Source organism: Lipotes vexillifer, unplaced genomic scaffold (genome assembly GCF_000442215.2).
Source record: "Lipotes vexillifer unplaced genomic scaffold, Lipotes_vexillifer_v1.1 scaffold779, whole genome shotgun sequence".
Classification (NCBI taxonomy): Eukaryota; Metazoa; Chordata; class Mammalia; order Artiodactyla; family Lipotidae; genus Lipotes; species Lipotes vexillifer.
Window position 1 is genome coordinate 92,056 of NW_006788448.1, and position 21,048 is coordinate 113,103.

The 21,048-nt window shown below is 43.4% G+C and overlaps 1 protein-coding gene across 1 annotated transcript; it reads right to left on the bottom strand.

Moving 5' to 3' along the window:
* Positions 1–1,157: 1,157 nt before the first annotated feature.
* F2R (coagulation factor II thrombin receptor) lies at positions 1,158–20,131 on the bottom strand. The gene is made up of 2 exons (XM_007461597.1): positions 20,044–20,131; positions 1,158–2,366 (listed from the first exon to the last, which is right to left on the bottom strand). The coding sequence occupies exons 1-2, from the start codon at positions 20,129–20,131 to the stop codon at positions 1,168–1,170; spliced, it is 1,287 nt and encodes a 428-aa protein (XP_007461659.1). The 3' UTR covers positions 1,158–1,167.
* Between the last annotated feature and the right edge of the window lie 917 nt (positions 20,132–21,048).

Consider the following 21,048-nt stretch of genomic DNA (forward strand, 5'->3'; position numbering starts at 1 on the left):
TAGAAGTGAACGTGCCTTCTTTCTCCATTCTTAAAATGGGCAGTCTTTTATATCCATTATCTCTTGGGATAGCACATCGTACCTCGCCAACTTCTAATAAACATGATAAGCGCACGGCCAATCCTCGAGGGAATCCCAGCGGGAGACAGCAAACGTGCTGGTCCTGATCTCTCTGAACTGGCCCTGTCTTGTATCTACTGCTTGGAGTCCTTCATCTGGGGGCAGGGTGCTCAGGTCACTGGTGGGACCTCTGCTCATTCTTAGTTTACACACACGGCGTGTAAAACAGCAAAAAATGCTACCCATGTTATCTGTTTTAATAATTTTTAGAATTCAAACTTTGATACGTTTAACATGAAAAACAGCAGAACTTTCTCTACACACAGATAGTACAAAGTCTCATCCCTCAATAACTTAAACACTGCTGTTGGGGCTTCCCTGGTGGCGCAGTGGTTGAGAGTCCGCCTGCCGATGCAGGGGACACGGGTTCGTGCCCCGGTCCGGGAAGATCCCACATGCCGCAGAGCGGCTGGGCCCGTGAGCCGTGGCCGCTGGGCCTGCGCGTCCGGAGCCTGTGCTCCACAATGGGAGAGGCCACAACAGTGAGAGGCCCGCCTACAGCAAAAAAAAAAAAACAAAAAAAAAAAACAAAAAAAACATTGCTGTTGGACAATTTCAAAACACTTATTGGCAAAAGTTGTGTAAGTCCAAACTGTAGACTCCCTCACTACTGATGGACTTCTGCAGATGTTCAGGGCTAAACTCCAACCTAAACTTTGCATATGAAATCAGAGAATCAGAGTTCACTTCCATAATCTCTGGTAAAAAAATGAGAGGGTTTCAAAGTGCCTATTCTATATGGCACTGCAAATGATACAAGTATATGTGTATAAATACACATATACACACACATATATCTAAAATAAATCAGGTAAATTTATGAAAAAAGCGACATTTCAGTTCTTGTTGTAACACTCTCTTGTAATGACATTGTTTTCTATTCCTGTAACTAACAAATATATATGCTTAATGGCTCTCATAAGGAGGCATGTAAATCATACATCTGTTGTTTTAGATGGTAAATACTTTTTGTCAGGGACTAAGTAGAATCCTCAGGTTATTTGCTTTTTTAACATTTTCTTTTTAACTCACTGTCGGTCCCTCTCCCTAAGTTAACAGCTTTTTGTACACGCTGCTATTCAGGTTACTAGAGCAGGTGTCCATTTTACTTGCCATCAACTGACCGCTGCTGTTATAACTGCTGGGATCTGAACTTTCTTTGCAACATAAGATACTGTAGAGGTACCTCTGGCACTCAGAGGAAGCATAGTAGTAAATCAAGGGGTCAACGCAACAGCTTATGCTGCTGACACAGACACACAGGAGGTAGGCAAAGTAGGCAGCCTCTGTCATGGAATTATGGGAAAGGAATGCGTAATGTAGAATCAGCAGGACATTTGTGGGTCCAAAGCAAAGGACGAAGATGCAGAAAACAGCAGCTGACAAGAACAAAGCCCGGGACTTCTTGCTCTGGTTGGCAACCGCGGAAGAGCTAAGAGATCGGATGATAGACACGTAACAGACTGTGGAAATGATCAACGGCACAAAAAAGAAGACGGCAGAGAAGGCCGAGAAGTAATATGAGTAGTAGTAGCCTTCGAGCAGCGTTTGGTTGAGCACATCGTGACAGGTGGTTATGTTGAGCCCCGGGACCCGGGTGGTCTGCTCCTTGAGGAGCAGAGGTACCACCCCCGCGATGGCCATGGCCCAGATGGCCAGACAGGTAAAGGAAGCCCTCCCCAGAGTACGCCAGGAGAGCGACTGCATGGGGTATACCACAGCCAGGAACCGGTCAATGCTGATGACCGTCATGAGCATGATAGAGGCATACATGTTACAGTAGAACGCAGCGGTGATGAAGCGGCACATGGCAGACCCAAATCTCCAGTCACTTCCGGAAAAGTAGTAGCTGATCTTAAATGGGAGCACAGACACAAAGAGCACGTCTGCCATGGCCAGGTGCAGCATGTACACCACGGCGGGCTTCTTGATCTTCATCTTCAAGGTGAACACGATGATGGCCATGATGTTCAGAGGAAGGCTTACGAGGAACACGCCGGTGTAGACGGAGGGGATAAAGACAGTCAACCAGGTGCTGGTCAGATATCCTGAGGCATCTTTTGAGATGAACACGGTGGGTAATTTTTGAGGAGGACTGCTTCTATTGCCGGAGCTTAATCTGTCTTCTGTGAATTCACTTTCATTTTGGTCCTCATCCTCCTTCAGTGGGATTGGTTCAAATATATCATTGGGATTCCTGAGAAAAAATGTCCGGGGACCCAGAGTATCATTTGTTGCTTCTGACTCTGAAAAGTAAAAATTTTAAAACGAATTAAAAAGGCAAAAGAGACAAGGAGAGAGTACACTTTACTTTTGCTTTTTGTTTTCTTCCTGGGAGAGTGGGTGGTAAAGAGCAGGTGATACACAAGGGGATCACAGACTTTATCATGGAATTAGCTAACTCGAAGCAGAGTACCACATTTTGTTCTGGCACAGCAAACCCTTTTCAAACTCTGCTCCTCAGAGATATGAGGTGAACGATACACTTTCAGAGATCTGCAGACATCAGGAAAGGCTGAGGGCGTGATGTGAAAGAAAAGAGCCGTAACTTCTTTTCTATACGAGCCACTGTCTATATAAACAAATCACTCCCAGGCTATGTGACTTCTCTTTCGTCCGTATGTCTGCATGTATACATTTTCTCCATTTAGCTTGTGGCCACCCCTTGAAATCCATTCTTCCTTGTGGAAAAATCCACATAGAAAGTTGATGGAACATCTTAAAGGTTACGGAGCTACAGATGAACTTGAGTAGGACCGAGGGCACCCATTTCCATGACCGTTATCCATGTGACAGTAGCTTTCCTTTACTAGCTTTAGTTTGTTTACACGGTAGAATGTCCCAAATCTCTCATCATATTTGGGTCCAAGCCACAGTCTCAGGTTATCGTCTAATGTAACCACAAGGTACCTACCACACCGTCATCTTCCTGTCTCCTTCCTTAGTGGGCCAGGGGAGCAGACGTCCTAGGCCAGGGGCCTTCCTCAGCTCAGTTCCAAAATGCCACATGCATGCAGGCAGATGCCAGGCCAACCAGGCTCTTTTGAGTATCAACCAGAGGTCAGTTGCAAACGTCCTTCTTTTATTACCCTCCTCCACCAAAAACATCCATTTGAAATGTTCATCAAAGAAATGCAGCACTTAGCTGCTGGAACTCAACCAGCTTTTCCTTCCTAGGAGCTTTGCTAACATTCTGTCACTGAGGAGACTCAGACAGAGAGCCTTTGCTGGGCCTTGGCAAGCTGAGGAGCGGGGAGAGAAACCACAGGGGGAAAAGGATGAGGTTTCTATCGCTGGAGGCATTGGCCACAAAGGCTGGATACACACGTCACTCAGAAGTGATGTTAGAGGAATGAAAACTGGCTGGAAATTGGGTGATTTTTAAGCTTTCAGTTTTATTTTTCAGTAGTGGAACCTTCCTGCAAAAAAAACCTTACACAGAGAGGCATAATGCAATAAAAGAGATAGTTCTGCTTCTGTAAGGTCCTACCAGACCCTAGACAAAAATTACAATAAATTACAAACTCTGGATCCCTTTCCTCCCCCAAATCAATGACCTGAAGTTATTTAGGTTCACAGGGTCATGTGAGGGAGGGGAGGGATGGATCTTCAAAGAAAGGATGGCAACCGATGGGTTTCTTGTTTTCAGTGGCTTTCAGCTTGAGAGAAGGCCAAAGTCAGTGCCACAAAAGATGGTTGAAACGCAGATAGAAAACCCATAGTCTCTATTGCCTGAAGAACCAGAGGACAGGGTTCAGGGCAACTACAATCACTGGAAAGTGAGGAGAAAATCCCAGAAAAGAAAAATTCAGAGAGGGATAGAGAGAGCGCCAAATTCCAGTGGAAATTCTGCCCCAGGCTTGGGTTGACTCTAGAACCTGCACACTCAAGGAAGATGGAAGCAGCTCTGCTAGAGTTAACACATTTTTGACTGGAGATGTATTTTGGCCACAGGTGTTAGTTTCTGCAAAAATCCCCGGGTCAATAAGGTGTTAAAAGAACGGAAGTGTTATTTGAACTTCTTGCTCAAGAGGAAACGTTTGCAGTTTGAGTTCAACCAAATTAACTGCCTGCTAAAGCAAAAACACCAACATTCTTTGGAGAAATAAAACAAAATCTTGAGTCTTTACAGTAGGATAATGTCCAGCAGACAATTCAAAATCATTCGATATAAAGAGAATCAGGAAAGTGTGACCCAGCCTCAAGAGAAAAGGACAATCCATGGAAACCAATCCCAAGATGACCCGGATGTTGGAATTAGCAGATAAGGATTTTAAAGGGTACGTTGCAACTAAGCTCAATGAAGGGAAGAAAAAGATTTCATTGAAATAAATGAAAAAATAGAAAATAGCAACGAAACCAACCAATGGAAATTATAGAGCTAGAAAATAAAATACAATAAATTGGCATCTATTTCCAAAATGAAAAGCAAATCTAGAGTAGCACCAACCGATACACAGTAGAACAGGGCCTGGTAGTGAAAGCTTGAGGTCAGATGACCTCAGCAAGAGCATGAGTGGGTCCCCTGAGGGTAAAGGGGTGATCTGGCAGATCTGTCACAGGGGAAGAACAAAAAATCTGCAGTGATCTGTATCATTTTCACAGACGTAAAGAACAAATGTATGAATACCAAGGGGGGAAGGGGGGGATGGGATGAATTGGGAGATTGGGATTGACATATATACACTACTATGTATAAAATAGATAACTAATGAGAACCTACTGTATAGCACAGGGAACTCTACTCAATGCTGTGGTGACCTAAATGGGAAGGAAATCCAAAACAGTGGGAATATATGTATACATATAGCTGATTCACTTTGCTGTACAGCAGAAACTAACACAACATTGTAAAGCAACTATACTCCAATAAAAATTAATACAAAACAAATCTGCAGTGATGAGCCTCTGAGTACACATATACAGCTAGATTGTTCCTCAAGGGTAGGAAACTGTTCCTATTTAACTCTGAGTCTCCAGTACCCTGCCCCACATGTGGTAGGTATAGACCTTAAGTTGGCTTTTAATCACAGATTTGCATTCTAATACTGGCTCTACCAGGAGTCACTTAACTGCTCTGAACTCAGTCTCAGAATCATTAAAATGGGATCCCAATACCTGTCTGGCCTACAAATCTGGCAGCCAGGAGCATCACATGTTAAATAGGATATATGTTCACTTTGTAAACATCAAAAATTAATCAGTGTAAGAAATTATTATTCTTCCCCTATCACTTCAATGTGGTTTGCTTTTCGCTCACTCTCAATCATTTGAAATTAAAATGGAATCTGTTCCTCTTCCCTTCCTAAACATTTAGCACTGTTTGGTTTATCAACCTTTTCCCGAAGTATTGCTTCCTTCCCCTTTCGAAGCATCTAATTCACTCTGTGCATCTTGATCCAGTCACATGGGGGCCTGATGCTGGTACAATGGCCCCTGTGGGAAGTGAGGCTACCCTCGAGGTCAAGAATGTGTGGGAAGCGGAAGAAAAGAATGAATGAGTTCTGGCATTTTAAGGCCACAAAGATATGTGTCCTAAAAAACACTGACCCACAGGAACCTTAAAACAACATGACTCTCTGCTGTAGCTTTGGGGACCTGGCCAAAAATGAGGACTCCTGTCATGCATGGAAGGGAGAAAAGTGCAGGAACGCATGTGTGCACACACACGTGAGCATCAGGACATGACCTAGAGGAGTGACACCTCTTGAAAACTACTGAACACTCATAACTAAGCTCTTAGATGCCATCACTTGGTCTGAAAATTAAACTCTCATTAGGCTTTACTCTGTATTTAGTACTTTGGGAACGAGTATTTGTTTTCAAAAATTTCTTCCCTGGCTAGGCCTTCTTGGGCAGTATGGTGTTTATGACAGAAACATTATACCCACTAGAACATGACATTTTATAGGCTGGAGCCCAGGAAGAATGCATAATCCCTTGATTAAATATCATTACCTAAGGTATCACCTTTTCTTGCCACCATAGGTTTGATATTTTGGCTTTTATGGGATTACAGAATGTCAGCAAATTTTGTCTGTTTGTTTAACTATATACCAACATCAAAGAAAGAACAAAACCAATTCCAGGTGACTAGATAAATCCAACTAGCTCAAGCCCCTTAGGTTGAAATTTGAGTTTGGGTATCTTGCTTTTCCTTTAGTCCTAGCCCAACTCATAGGTCAAGGAGAAAGTGCCTGTCAGCATACAAAAAGCTCTTGTAACCCATCTGTGTTTTTATTTTTAAGTTATGGTTTAAAAAAAACAACAACAACTAAGTCAGCTCCTAAAATTGGTTCTCGTACTTGTTGCTAAGCTTCACTTAATTTAGCTTTCTCTAAAATGGCTATAGAGTAATTTTGTTGTTGACCATAGCGTATTGCTAATGAGCTTAAATGTGGACTCTAACTCTGAAGATTTTTAAAAATTAGTCAGGCACAGTGCTTTTTCTGACTTTGACGAGATCTGGCCTTGGAAGCAGAGTGGTGACCAGATGCTCTCTCAAGGTCTCATGTGATCCTGGAAGTTATTTATACCATTTCATCCTCCCACAACATGCCAGCCTTGGTTCCGACTCAGAGCACTGGCCTATAGGGCTCATGCTTTTTGGTTTCTGTTTTTGTTTTTGTTTTTGTTTTTTGCGGTACGCAGGCCTCTCACTGTTGTGGCCTCTCCCGTTGCGGAGCACAGGCTCCGGACGTGCAGGCTCAGTGGCCGTGGCTCACGGGCCCAGCCGCTCCGCGGCATGCGGGATCTTCCTGGACCTGGGCACGAACCCACGTACTCTGCATCGGCAGGTGGACTCTCAACCACTGCGCCACCAGGGAAGCCCGGCTCATGCTTTCTGGGAATTAAGAAAGCAGAAGTCCCAAGACCTCGCCGACATTCACACACAGAGCAGGAGAGATGTACCCTGCATTTCTCCATGAGTGACTCAACACTACAGGTTAAAGAGAAATAAAGAGGATGATGGAAAGATGACGGAAACATACTAACTCCCAGCAGAAAACAGCAACATTACAGGAATACTCCACTGTCTCAAATGCAAACGCACACCATGAAAAGAAGTGCTCCTTAAAGAAATGGCTGGTTCCAGATCTGCGGGGAGGAAAGACACAAGAGGAGTCTTGAACATCTTCAAAGAATATTCGGGTCAGGTCAGAAAGACTCTGAAGTCGATCCAAAAAGAGCTCCCCACTGGCCAAAAAGAAGAGAATAATGATGGAAATGAATGGAAACACTGGAAACATGTCATATTTGTTAAGATCTATGAGTTCATAATGATGCTCTAAGGAAAATAAAACCTTTTTTGTCACTTTTGGAGGAAATGAGGGGACCCAGTCTGAAAATTGGTAAATAAAGGCAAGATTCAAGCATTTATCTTGCCTTTTCTATAAACAAAATATTTCAGGGAAACCAAAGAGTCAGTGAAGGAAATTTCTATTTTATAAAATAATTCCAGCTCATAAACACAAACACAGTAACAGATTTAGAAATGCATCTTAAAGCTCTTAGTGAAATAAGATTTAGTACAATGGTCATCAGTTGTTGCTAAAAACGTTAGGTGAAAAGATAGGTGATAGGGAACTTCCTAACAACCGGATCACCAGACAACACCTGAGTCCAATGAGTAACCTTAAAATCTCAAAAAGAGAGACAATCTTCAGGTGATGAAACAGGTGTGTACACAGCACCACTGCTCAGGTAGTCTTGCAGAAAAACAAACTTGGATCAGGTTAAGCCTCCAGATGGACCACATTACAGAAAACACAGAGGACAGAAGGGCATGTTGAACACCCCTACAAGATGCAGCTGGCCAGATACAGTATGTAGAAAAGTCTAGAAGACGAATGACCCTGTTTCTCTGACAAACAGCCTCGAAACAGGAGGAGAGGGAAAACCATTACAGACTAAAAGATTTAAGAGACACATCTACCTAATGCAACAGTGGGCCTCGTTTGATCCTGATTCAAATAAATCAACTGTAAAAAGCATTTATGAGACAATCAGTAAAATGTGAACACCAACTGAATGGTACATGATATTAAGAAATTGTCCATTTTTTTAGGTGCTATAATGGTACTGCGGTTATGTGAAGAAAAGAGTTCTTATTTCTAAGGATATATACTGAGGCACTTATGGATGAAATGATACAATATCTGGGATTTGCTTTAAAATTGTCCATTTGGGGAGGAGGAAAGTGAGGATACAGATAAAACAACATATAGGGGGTAACTGCACTGTACACTTTTGGTATGTTTGAAAATTTCCATAATGAAAAGTAAAAAAAAAAAAAAAAGAAGAAAAAGAAAAGCAAATATTTTATGTACATTTACTTGCCACTAAAGACTAAGGACAACAGATCCACCAGAGGGGAGACAGCAGAAGCAAGAAGAACTACAATCCTGCAGCCTGTGGAACAAAAACCACATTCACAGAAAGATAGACAAGATGAAAAGGCAGAGGGCTATGTACCAGATGAAGGAACAAGATAAAACCCCAGAAAAACAACTCAATGAAGTGGAGATAGGCAACCTTCCAGAAAAAGAATTCAGAATAATGATAGTGAAGATGATCCAGGACCTCGGAAAAAGAATGCAGGCAAATATTGAGAAGATGCAAGAAATGTTTAACAAAGACCTAGAAGAATTAAAGAACAAACAAACAGATGAACAATACAATAACTGAAATGAAAAATACACTAGAAGGAATCAATAGCAGAATAATGGAGGCACAAGAACGGATAAATGACCTGGAAGACAGAATGGTGGAATTCACTGCTCTGGAACAGAATAAAGAAAAAAGAATGAAAAGAAATGAAGACAGCCTAAGAGACCTCTGGGACAACATTAAATGCAACAACGTTCGCATTATAGGGGTCCCAGAAGGAGAAGAGAGAGAGAACGGACCTGAGAAAATATTTGAAGAGATTATAGTTGAAAACTTCCCTAACGTGGGAAAGGAAATAGCCACCCAAGTCCAAGAAGCGCAGCGAGTCCCATACAGGATAAACCCTAGGAGAAACATGCCAAGACACATAGTAATCAAATTGGCAAAAATTAAAGACAAAGAAAAATTATTGAAAGCAGCAAGGGAAAAACAACAAATAACATACAAGGGAACTCCCATAAGGTTAACAGCTGATTCCTCAGCAGAAACTCTACAAGCCAGAAGGGAGTGGCATGATATACTTAAAGTGATGAAAAGGAAGAACCTACAACAAAGATTACTCTACCTGGCAAGGATCTCATTCAGATTCAACAGAAAAATCAAAAGCTTTACAGACAAACAAAAGCTAAGAGAATTCAGCACCACCAAACCACCTCTTCAACAAATGCTAAAGGAACTTCTCTAACTGGGAAGCACAAGAGAAGAAAAGGACGTACCAAAACAAACCCAAAACTATTAAGAAAATGGTCATAGGAACATACATATCGATACAGACTGAAAGTGAGGGGATGGAAAAAGATATTCCATGCAAGTGGAAATCAAAAGAAAGCTGGAGTAGCTATACTCATATCAGATAAAATAGACTTTAAAATAAAGAATGTTACAAGAGACAAGGAAGGACACTACATAATGATCAAAGGATCAATCCAAGAAGAAGATATAACAATTATAAATATATATGCACCCAACATAGGAGCACCTCAATACATAAGGCAACTGCTAACAGCTATAAAAGGGGAAATCGACAGTAACACAATAATAGTGGGGGACTTTAACACCTCACTTACACCAATGTACAGATCATCCAAAATGAAAATAAATAAGGAAACAGAAGCTTTAAATGACACAATAGACCAGATAGATTCAATTGATATTTATAGGACATTCCATCCAAAAATAGATTACATTTTCTTCTCAAGTGTGCATGGAACATTCTCCAGGATAGATCACATCTTGGGTCACAAATCAAGCCTCAGTAAATTTAAGAAAACTGAAATCATATCAAGCATCTTTTCTGACCACAACGCTATGAGATTAGAAACGAATTACAGGGAAAAAAAAGTAAAAAGCACAAGCACATGGAGGCTAAGCAATACGTTACTAAATAACCAAGAGATCACTGAAGAAATCAAAAAATATCTAGAGACAAATGACAATGAAAGCACGACAATCCAAAACCTATGGGATGAAGCAAAAGCAGTTCTAAGAGGGAAGTTTATAGCTATACAAGCCTACTTGAAGAAAAAGAAAAATCTCAAATAAACAATCTAACCTTACACCTAAAGGAACTAGAGAAAGCAGAACAAACAAAACCCAAAGTTAGCAGAAGGAAAGAAATCATAAAGATCAGAGCAGAAATAAATGAAATAGAAACAGAGAAAACAATAGCAAAGATCAATAAAACTAAACGCTGGTTTTTTGAGAAGATAAACAAAATTGATAAACCATTAGCCAGACTCATCAAGAAAAAGAGGGAGAGGGCTCAAATCAATAAAATTAGAAATGAAAAAGGAGAAGTTACAACAGACACTGAAGAAATACAAAGCACCCTAAGACACTACTACAAGCTACTCTATGCCAATAAAACGGACAACCTGGAAGAAATGGACAAATTCTTAGAAAGGTATAACCTTCCAAGACTGAACCACAAAGAAACAGAAAATATGAACAGACTAATCACAAGTAATGAAATTGAAACTGTGATTAAAAATCTTCCAACAAACAAAAGTCCAGGACCAGATGGTTTCACAGGTGAATTCTATCAAACATTTAGAGAAGAGCTAACACCCATCCTTCTCAAACTCTTCCAGAAAATTGCAGAGGAAGGAGCACTCCCAAACTCATTCTATGAGGCCACAATCACCCTGATACCAAAACCAGACAAAGGTACTACAAAAAAAGAAAATTACGGACCAGTATCATTGATGAATATAGATGCAAAAATCTTCAACAAAATACTAGCAAACAGAATCCAACAACACATTATAAGGATCATATACCATGATCAAGTGGGATTGTTCCCAGGGATGCAAGGATTCTTCAATATACGCAAATCAATCAATGTGATAAACCATATTAACAGATTGAAGAAAAAAAACCATAGGATAATCTCAATAGATGCAGAAAAGCTTTTGACAAAATTCAACACCCATTTATGATAAAAACTCTCCAGAAAGTGGACATAGAGGGAACCTACCTCAACATAATAAAGGCCATATACGACAAACCCACAGCAAACATCATTTTAATGGTGAAAAAATGAAAGCATTTCCTCTAAGATTAGGAACAAGACAAGGTTGTCCATGCTCACCACTATTATTCAACATAGTTTTGGAAGTCCTAGCCACGGCAATCAGAGAAGAAAAAGAAATAAAAGGAATACAAATTGGAAAAGAAGAAGTAAAACTGTCACTGTTTGCAGATGACATGATACTATACATAGAGAATCCTAAAAATGCCACCAGAAAAATACTAGAGCTAATCAACGAATTTGGTAAAGTTGCAGGATACAAAATTAATGCACAGAAATCTCTTGCATTCCTATACACTAATGATGAAAAATCTGAAATAGAAATTAAGGAAACACTCCCATTTATCATTGCAACAAAAAGAATAAAATACTTAGGAATAAACCTATCTAAGGAGACAAAAGACCTGTATGCAGAAAACTATAAGACACTGATGAAAGAAATTAAGGATGATACCAACAGATGGAGAGATATACCATGTTCTTGGATTGGAAGAATCAATATTGTGAAAATGACTACACTACCCAAAGCAATCTACAGATTCGATGCAATGCCCATCAAATTACCAATGGCATTTTGTACGGAACTAGAACACAAAATCTTAAAATTTGTATGGAGACACAAAAGACCCTGAATAGCCAAAGCAGCCTTGAGGGAAAAAAACAGAGCTGGAGGAATCAGGCTCCCTGCCTTCAGACTATACTACAAAGCTACAGTAATGAAGACAGTATGGTACTGGAACAAAAACAGAAACATAGATCAGTAGAGCAAGATAGAAATCCCAGAGGTAAACCCACTCACCTATGGTCAACCAATCGGAGCCAAGGATATATAGTGGAGAAAAGACAGTCTCTTCAATAAGTGGTGCTGGGAAAACTGGACAGCTACATGTAAAAGAATGAAATTAGAACACTCCCTAACAGCATACACAAAAATAAACTAAAATGGATTAGAGAGGGCTTCCCTGGTGGCGCAGTGGTTGGGAGTCCGCCTGCCGGTGCAGGGGGCGTGGGTTTGTTCCCTGGTCCAGGAGGATCCCACATGACGTGGAGCTGCTGGGCCCGTGGGCCGTGGCCGCTGGGCCTGCGCGTCCAGAGCCTGTGCTCTGCAGCGGGAAGAGGCCGCGACAGAGAGGCCCGCGGACCGCAAAAAAAAAAAAAAAAAAAACTAAATGGAGTAATACTTCTTCAGATACCAAGTTGATAACTATCTTAGGAATCTACTTCTAAGACTGCAACTAGACTCCCTGGATTTGAATCCCTGATTCCACTCTTGCTAGCTTTGTGATTTTAGAGAAGTTAATTCACCTGAAATGGGACCTAATGAAACTTAAAAGCTTTTGCACAGCAAAGGAAACCATAAATGAGTTGAAAAGATAACCCTCAGAATGGGAGAAAATATTTGCAAACGAATCAACAGACAAAGGATTAATCTCAAAAATACACAAACAGCTCATGCAGCTCAATATTAAAAAAACAAACAACCCAATCCAAAAATGGGCAGAAGACCTAAATAGACATTTCTCCAAAGAAGACATACAGATGGCCAAGAAGCACATGAAAAGCTGCTCAACATCACTAATTATTAGAGAAATGCAAATCAAAACTACAATGAGGTATCACCTCACACCAGTTAGAATGGGCTTCATCAGAAAATCTACAAACAACAAATGCTGGAGAGGGTGTGGAGAAAAGGGAACCCTCTTGCACTGTTGGTGGGAATGTAAATTGATACAGCCACTATGGAGAATAGTATGAAGGTTCCTTAAAAAACTAAAAACAGAATTACCATATGATCCTGCAATCCCACTACTGGGCATATACCCAGAGAAAACCATAATTCAAAAAGACACATGCACCCCAATGTTCACTGCAGTACTATTTACAATAGTCAGGTCATGGAAGCAACCTAAATGTCTACTGACAGATGAATGGATAAAGAAGATGTGGTACGTATACACAATGGAATATTACTCAGCCATAAAAAAAAAACGAAATTGGGTCATTTGTTGAGACGTGGATGGATCTAGAGACTGTCATACAGAGCGAAGTAAGTCAGAAAGAGAAAAACAAACATCGTATGTTAACGTATATATGTGGAACCTAGAAAAATGGTACAGGTGAACCAGTTTGTAGGGCCGAAGTAGAGACACAGATGTAGAGAACAAACGTATGGACATGAAGTGGGTAAAGCAGCAGGGGGGGGTGGGGATTGTGTGATGAATTGGGAGATTGGGATTGACATGTATACACTGACGTATATAAAACTGATGACTAATAAGAACGTGCTGTAAAAAAAATAATAAAATAAAATTCAAAAATTAAAAAAAAGAAAAAACAAGATTGAACGTAGAACAATTGGAGGGATAAAAAACAAACAAACAAGCAAACAAGAAAAACTAAGGACAACAGTTTTTGCTTTTGTTTTTCTTTTGTCTTAGTTTTGAGGGGAAAAAAGTTCTTGAATGTTTGTGTGAACATAGTTTTACACTGAGAGAATTCATTTGATACCAACCCCTCCAAGGTTTTTCTGGAATATGGAGGAGTTGGTGTATGAAGAACACTTAACATTTGTCGACCACCTACTATGTACCAGGTACTTCGCTTAACTTACCTCATGTAACTGTAACATTTTTACGAGATAAGCATTATAACCCCCATTTTATGGACAACATGGAGGCACAGAGAGGCTAAGTAACTAATCCAACGTCACACAGCTAGGAAATGAAGGAGCTGGGATCTGAATCCAGATCTGCCTGGTTCTAAAGCTCATACCCTTTGAACCACACCACCTTACCCTGTCTCTATAAAAAAGGTTGTGAATTCAGGACCTACTCCTAAAAGAGTACTACTTTTTTTCCTCTAAGCATTTCACCAAACAAGTGTATCTACCCACCCTTTTGAACTATAGCAGGCAGGACATGGCCATGTGAATGTATAAGTTCAGTTGATGATGTGCACAGCTGTTGCTTGGGAATCAGGAGTCCTGCTGACCTTGGTGACACACCAGCCACATGCCAACAACCCAGTCCTCACAGGACAGATGTAGTAAAGAGATGTTCAAGGACTAAACAGAGAAACAAATTTTTTAAATATTGTCCCAGATGCAGCAGAGTAAGAGCAAGTAAGTGAACAAAAACCTCTTATGGAAAAGCCAGAATTAAAGGTAGACTAAGGTAAACACTGGCTGCAGAGTGAAGAGATCGCCAGTATATGAGGTTGCCTCTGCTCCCATCCCACCTTCTGGAGCAGTGACTCCACAGGGAGCACAGGAAAGCAAACGGGGGGGGCCTGGCTGGGCTGGGCTTGGCAGGCAAAGCGCCCTTTCTCTCCCTCAGGGTCAGCTGGCCCAGGCCAGGGCCAGTGCTGGAGAGGCAGGGGGGGGGGGGGGGGGCGGGGCTGGGAGAGCGGAGGTTACAGGAAGTAAAGGCAAACAGAAAATGTAAATGTCAGTGCACCCAAGGCCATTGCAGGCACTAAGAAGTGTGTGGGTCCCCTCCTGAAGGCCAGGGCCTGACTCATGGGGTCAGAACACTAGCAGGCCTCTCTGGGAAGGACTCTGATTCCCTGGCTCTCCCCCTTCCTCCAGGCCTGTTCTCCACCCAAAGTTATAGGCCCTGAGCCCAGTGTCCTGGGAACACTGCTCTCTACTCTCCAAGACGAGCTGAAAGGAAAACTAATTCACAGTAAAGGATGTTTATAATCAATTCCCCCAGAACCAAGCTGTCTCCACTCTCCAACCCGGCCCACATTCTACTGAAGTTTGTAAACCTGAACTCAAACAAATTATGTTCTAGATATGATAGAAACTACCATAAACAGCACTTCCTGGAAAGCAGAACTCTTCTTGTAAAGCCAAAAAGTACTACAGCTGTGGTAACTGCAGAACAGTGCACTGCACCTGCTGCACTAGGTTTTAAATGATGGCAGAGAATTGACAGCGCTTATGAAATCAATTTACAGGACTTTAAAAAGATTTTTAAAAGATAGAATAGTGTAGAAAATATTGGAATGCATAGCATGTGCTAAAGGTGAGTACTGGTTAGTAAAACTTCTGTTTCTATACATTATACACTATGATTGCCCATGGATATTTATTGCACACATAGGCAGCAACTGTGTCATCATGTAAAGCGTATTTCTTACAGTTCTTACGGCTGGTTAGCAAAAAAGAAAATACTGGAAAACACTCCTTTAATATACCATAATACCTGACTTCTAATCCACCATAGACTTGAAATATAAATAGATGAGATTAGATTATGTCCTTTCCTAAAGTTCAATAAATGTGTTTTGAAGTGCAAATTTCAGATTATTCCTGTTATTTCCAACAGCAGGTTCTTTTGAAAGCAAATAAATGTATAAAGGCCGGTAATGGCCTTTTAAGCAGTAAAACATCATTGGATGCCTTGGGATGGAGGAAAAGGAGGTGTAACTTTGTAGGTTTTTCCAAGCCTTATCCCAAGGTCAATGTGGGAGAGAGTGTCTGGGGGAAGCTCAATCTAGAGTTATATACTCTGACAGTTTTAGGCATAAGCATGAGAGGGTGAAAGGCAGAATGAAAGAAACCACAAAAAAGGGAAACAAACAGAAAATGCTCAATGTTGAAACTGTGAGCCCTAGATACTAGCATCACAGTCAAAAATAAACCAAGGCCGTGGTTCCTAATGATGCTTCTGGGGTTTTTGTGAGTATCCCATAGTAAAAGGGATATAGTTCCCCAGATACAAAAGGCCAAACATTGTATGATTCCATTCATATGAAATATGGAGAAGAGGTAAACCCAGAGAAACAATAAGCAAATTGGTAGCTGCCGGGGTTGGGGGTAGGGAGGGTGAGGGCTGAGTGCTTGATGGGGACCGGGTTTCCTTTTGAGGTGATGAAAATGTTCTGGAACTAGATAGAGGTGGTAGGTGTACAACATTGTAAATGTATTAAATACCACTAAACTGTATGCTTAAAAATGGTTAATTTTGGCTCCCCTGGTGGCGCAGTGGTTGAGAGTCCACCTGCCAATGCAGGGAACACGGGTTCGTGCCCCGGTCTGGGAAGATCCCACGTGCCGCGGAGCGGCTGAGCCCGTGAGCCATGGCCGCTGAGCCTGCGCGTCCGGAGCCTGTGCTCCGCAACGGGGGAGGCCACAGCGGTGAGAGGCCCGCGTACCGCAAAAAAAAAGGTTAATTTTATGCTATGTAGATTTCACCTCAGTTTTAATTAATTGATTTTTATATTTATAGAGTTTATTTTGATATTAATCTTATTTCCCATTTTGATTCTCTTCATTTCTTTCTGTGGATTCAAATTACCATCTAGTGTCAATTCCTAACTCCAGCATAGCTTCATTCTATGCCCCTCCTTTGCACTGTTATTGTCAAATATATATTACGTTTCTAGGTCATATGCTCAATAGTACAATTTTATATTGTTTTATGCAATTATTTTTCTTTAATTCTTTTTGTCACAATTTAATATTTTTACTTTTTCATACCATTTTTAAAGGTTACTTTCCATTTACAATTATTATAAAATATTGGCTATATTCCCTGTGTAGAAAAGTACTTGCTGATTCATAAGAAATTTGACTTTCAGAGGTTTTTGGTTGGCTTAAAGCAGCATCACTGTCCAGTTTTGTGTCTTTTGTTGGGCTGAAGACCACAACCTCTCAGTAACAGCCAATAAATTGGCACATTCATGATAGGGATCTATTCATAGACTGCCTTATCATCTGCTTCAGAAAGTAAATGGCAGGATACCACAATCCATGCATCCATGTTTACTAAACGCCTCTGTGCATGGGCTCCCAAACCAAGGGGGCACAGACTTTGCCTTCCAGGGGTTCTGGGAAGCACAGCAAGATTACTTCTCTGCTGTCGGCCGGGCTGTGGGGGTGGGGGGGTGTCTGGATGGCTTCCCCTCTACATTGGGTGGTAGAGAAAGCTTGTACTTAGGAAAGAAAGGTCTGTGATCAAATCCCAGTTCCACTTAATTGCACTTGTGACTTAACCTCAGTTTCCTTACCTGTAGAATGGGGATGACATCTCCTCAAAGGGCGGCTAGAGGAATAAGTAAGGTAGTGTATGTCATGTACCTAAGCAGGGTGTTGGCTGTAGTAGGTTCTTGATATCAGGTGGCTGTTTTTAATTAAATGTGAACATGTGGGGTGTGGGAAGGGCATTTTGGCCAGAGGGAGTGGCCAGGGACAGAAGCCAGAGAAAGTTCTACCTTGGAGGTTGAACTAGAGGGTGGGGGCCGGGTGGAGTACAAGTAATGTAACAGGTTATGTAATAGGGGAGGCTCTGTAATAAGGGAGGCTGGACAAGGATAGAGACCCATCCTGCAAGGGATCCTCCCTCTATGCTAGGGAATTGAGCTTGACCCTGTGGATAGGAAGGCAGTACACAGAATCTCCCATCCAAACCCCTCTGCCACAGTCACCATCAGCTGTTCTGGTACCTTTCACTCTCCAGATCTTTATAGAATTTATGAACATCACCTCTAGGACACTGACACTCTTTGATGAAAGCATCTCACTTAACTTGCCTGGACAAAGGAATGTAAACTGGTTAATGAACTTAGGAATTTCTCAACAAGTATCTGCTGAGTGGATATCTGTTCTAGACTCCACAGGGATAACCTTATAACCTTAGCCTGGGAGATGACATACTCACAAAGTGACAATGCAGGAAATGCCAAAATGAGTGGGGGAACAAAAAGCCCGAGAGTGCTTCAAGAAAGCTCACACTGGTGGGCAGGGCCAGTCCTGGAGGCATTTCCTATAGCTGGGGTCTCTCAGCTCTTCACATCACATAGAGCTGGTTAAGACAGACATTGTTTAGAATTGCGGGTGCACGGTGGTAATAAAAAGCAGACCTATTTTTGGTTGATTTTATTAGTGATTTAAAACTCCAAAGACAAAGCCCCACTTATTCCCTGCATCCAGGACCCCCTCCTCCATTTGGAATTTGGGTGCATCATCTCTAAGACTTAATTTCAGAATCAGCAAAAGGAGATAAACAGTTGAGAGGGTGAAATGAGATAATGTGAACTGAAAATGCCTCCGGGCCCAGGGTTTGACCCAGAATATGGCACTTTTTTTTTTTCTCTCAGAATATGACACTTAACATGAGTTCCTTTTCTTCTCTCATCCTCTTTTCTTCTCTCCCTCCCAAAGTGGTCCCAGAATCCAGAATCCAGATAAATCAGCCAATGTTATTCAGTTCTCTTTCTGCCTATGCCAGCTCTGTGCATCCTAGCACACTCCACTCGGGTTGACGAAAAAGTAAAAAGTGTGGCAGAAACAGCAGTCTTGACTTCTCTAGCTAACACAGGCCAAAAATCTTTGGGTTCCTATGTGGGCCTCTTATTAGTGTTCCTAAAAGCATCACCTCAAAACTCACCCTGAGCAAACATGGAGAGCAGGGAAAATGCTGTCTCTTGTCACCTCTTAATCTCCCTATGCCTACACTCCTTCTGGTGTGAAAACAATACAGGGTACACAGTCTTTCACAGATAATAAGAAAATCAGCTAGAATTTGTTTCTAAGTGAAAAAAAGGGGCTGAAAGCTTACAAAGTACTATTGCTACAAAGAAATAAAAACTCCCCCCCCCCCCCTTTTTGGCGTTACGCGGGCCTCTCACTGTTGTGGCCTCTCCCGTTGCGGAGCACAGGCTCCGGACGCGCCGGCTCAGCGGCCATGGCTCACGGGCCCAGCCGCTCCGCGGCATGTGGGATCCTCCCGGACCGGGGCACGAACCCGTGTCCCCTGCATCTGCAGGCGGACTCCCAATCACTGCGCCACCAGGGATGCCCCACCTCCCTTTTTAACTAGGATTTTTACAGGCTAAAAGCAACTTCTCCGCCCTGCTTTTTTAAGAGCGAGAGGTTGGCAAATACATTTATTTGCTCAAGCAGTCAGATACTTAAAAATACACACTATTAGTAATGAATGTATTCTAGGTGAGAAACCTCCTGCTCCCAGCAGATCAGAAGCTGAAATGGTTTCATCCCATAGTGTCTGAGGGAGCCGGATTCTCCGGGGATCTCTTTCCTCAACTCACTCGGAAGCTTGGAAGACTGGGTTCTAGAGAACAAACAAACAAAGCCTCCCAAGCGCCGCCACCGCCTCGTGGCTATCCTGTTAGCACCCAACATCCCGCACCATGTCCGCCTCCTGCACACAAGGCCTGTGGTTTTCTACTAAGCGAGCCAAGGCACTAAGCTTTTCTCTACAACACTTTCCTGGCCTGCAAACTGTGCAAGAAAAACAATTCCAACAGACAAAACTTCAGCGGGAGCGGTTCTCGACCGCGTCTTGAAAACCCCGGAACGTTTACTGGTGGAGCAACGTGAAACCCTTTCTTTTTGGGGTGGTCCTGGGAGAAACAGGCCACAGTGATAACAAATGCAACGAGGTCCCGCAGGCTTCCCCAAGAAAATCCGACCCCGTTCCTCCTCCACCTCCAAAACCCTGCCGCGGGGCCGGCTGCATCCTCCAAAACCCAGTGCAAAGGGGCATCAGCTGAGCCCGCAGCGGAGGTGGGACGGGCACCCCACCCGGATATGAGTTGGGGACACTCTGATCTCAGCCCGAAGGCGCAGTCAGGGGCACCCACTGAGTACCGGAGCAGCAGCGTCCCTCCTCCTCCCGCCCGCCCCATTCCCGAGGAAGCCCGGGCTGCGGGGCCGGGGGTGGGGACAGGGAGGGAATGCCGGGGGCAACTCTCACCTGGTTTGGGGCCTCGGGCGCGGGCCGACAGCAAGGGGCCGCACAGACTGAGCCCCGCGGCGACGAGCAGCAGCCACCGCGGCCCCATTGTCCGGAGGCTCAGGGCGTTCGGCGCGGTCGGTGCGGCGCTGCTCCGTGAGACGGGCCCCGCCGCCGGGAGGCTCGGGCCGCACGCTCTGTCCCTCCACGCCCTCCACGCCCTCCTCGCGCAGAGTCCGGAGGGCGGCAGGGGCGGGCAGACACAGTGCTAGCCGCTGGGCAGGAGGAGGCTGCTCGGTGTGTCTGGCGGCGCTGGGCAGGACAAGGGGCGCTGGGCGCGGGCGGGGGCGGGGTGCGCGGCCGCCGGGCCGGAAAGGGCGCCCCCTGGCGTCGAGTGTGCGCCTCGACGCGGCCGCCGCCCTCCGGTCCCTCTGCAGTCGCTGGGCCACCCACGGGGCTCGGCGACCTAGCCGGCCCTCTCTCCCGGTGCGCCGCCCGCCCGGCGCCCCGTCTGCTAGACCCCCGCAACTGAGACGTTGTTTCCTTGGCCTTCGCCTTGGACCCGCGAAGGTACCAGTAACTCAGTCTGGTGGGAACATTTGCTCTCGGGGAGCAAAGACTATGGCAGAGAACCTCCGATCAGGGATGCGCCCCTCCCTGCCCTCGGGCCGGACCTCAGGCCGAGCAACGCGCCGCATTTGAAAATTCGGCGTTCAGCTACAAGTTTGAAAGTGACTTGTGTTTTTGTAATTTGGAGATCGTGGATTTAAAAGTTTATACTGTAAAGACAGGGTTGCCTGCTGATGAGAAGGGGCTCTTAGCTTTGAACAGAATTCTTGACGTTTCTTACTCGCTTCCCTTTGTTTCGCTACTCAGATATTTCATACGTCGGGCACTTATTTCTTCGACACAATGACTGCGAGTGGATACAATCTTCCGGTACCAAGAACAGGTTCTCCGCGTTCGCACTCGGGCACGGCTGCAACTTTCTCCCTCTATCCAGAGCTCTCAGCCGCGCTGCGCATC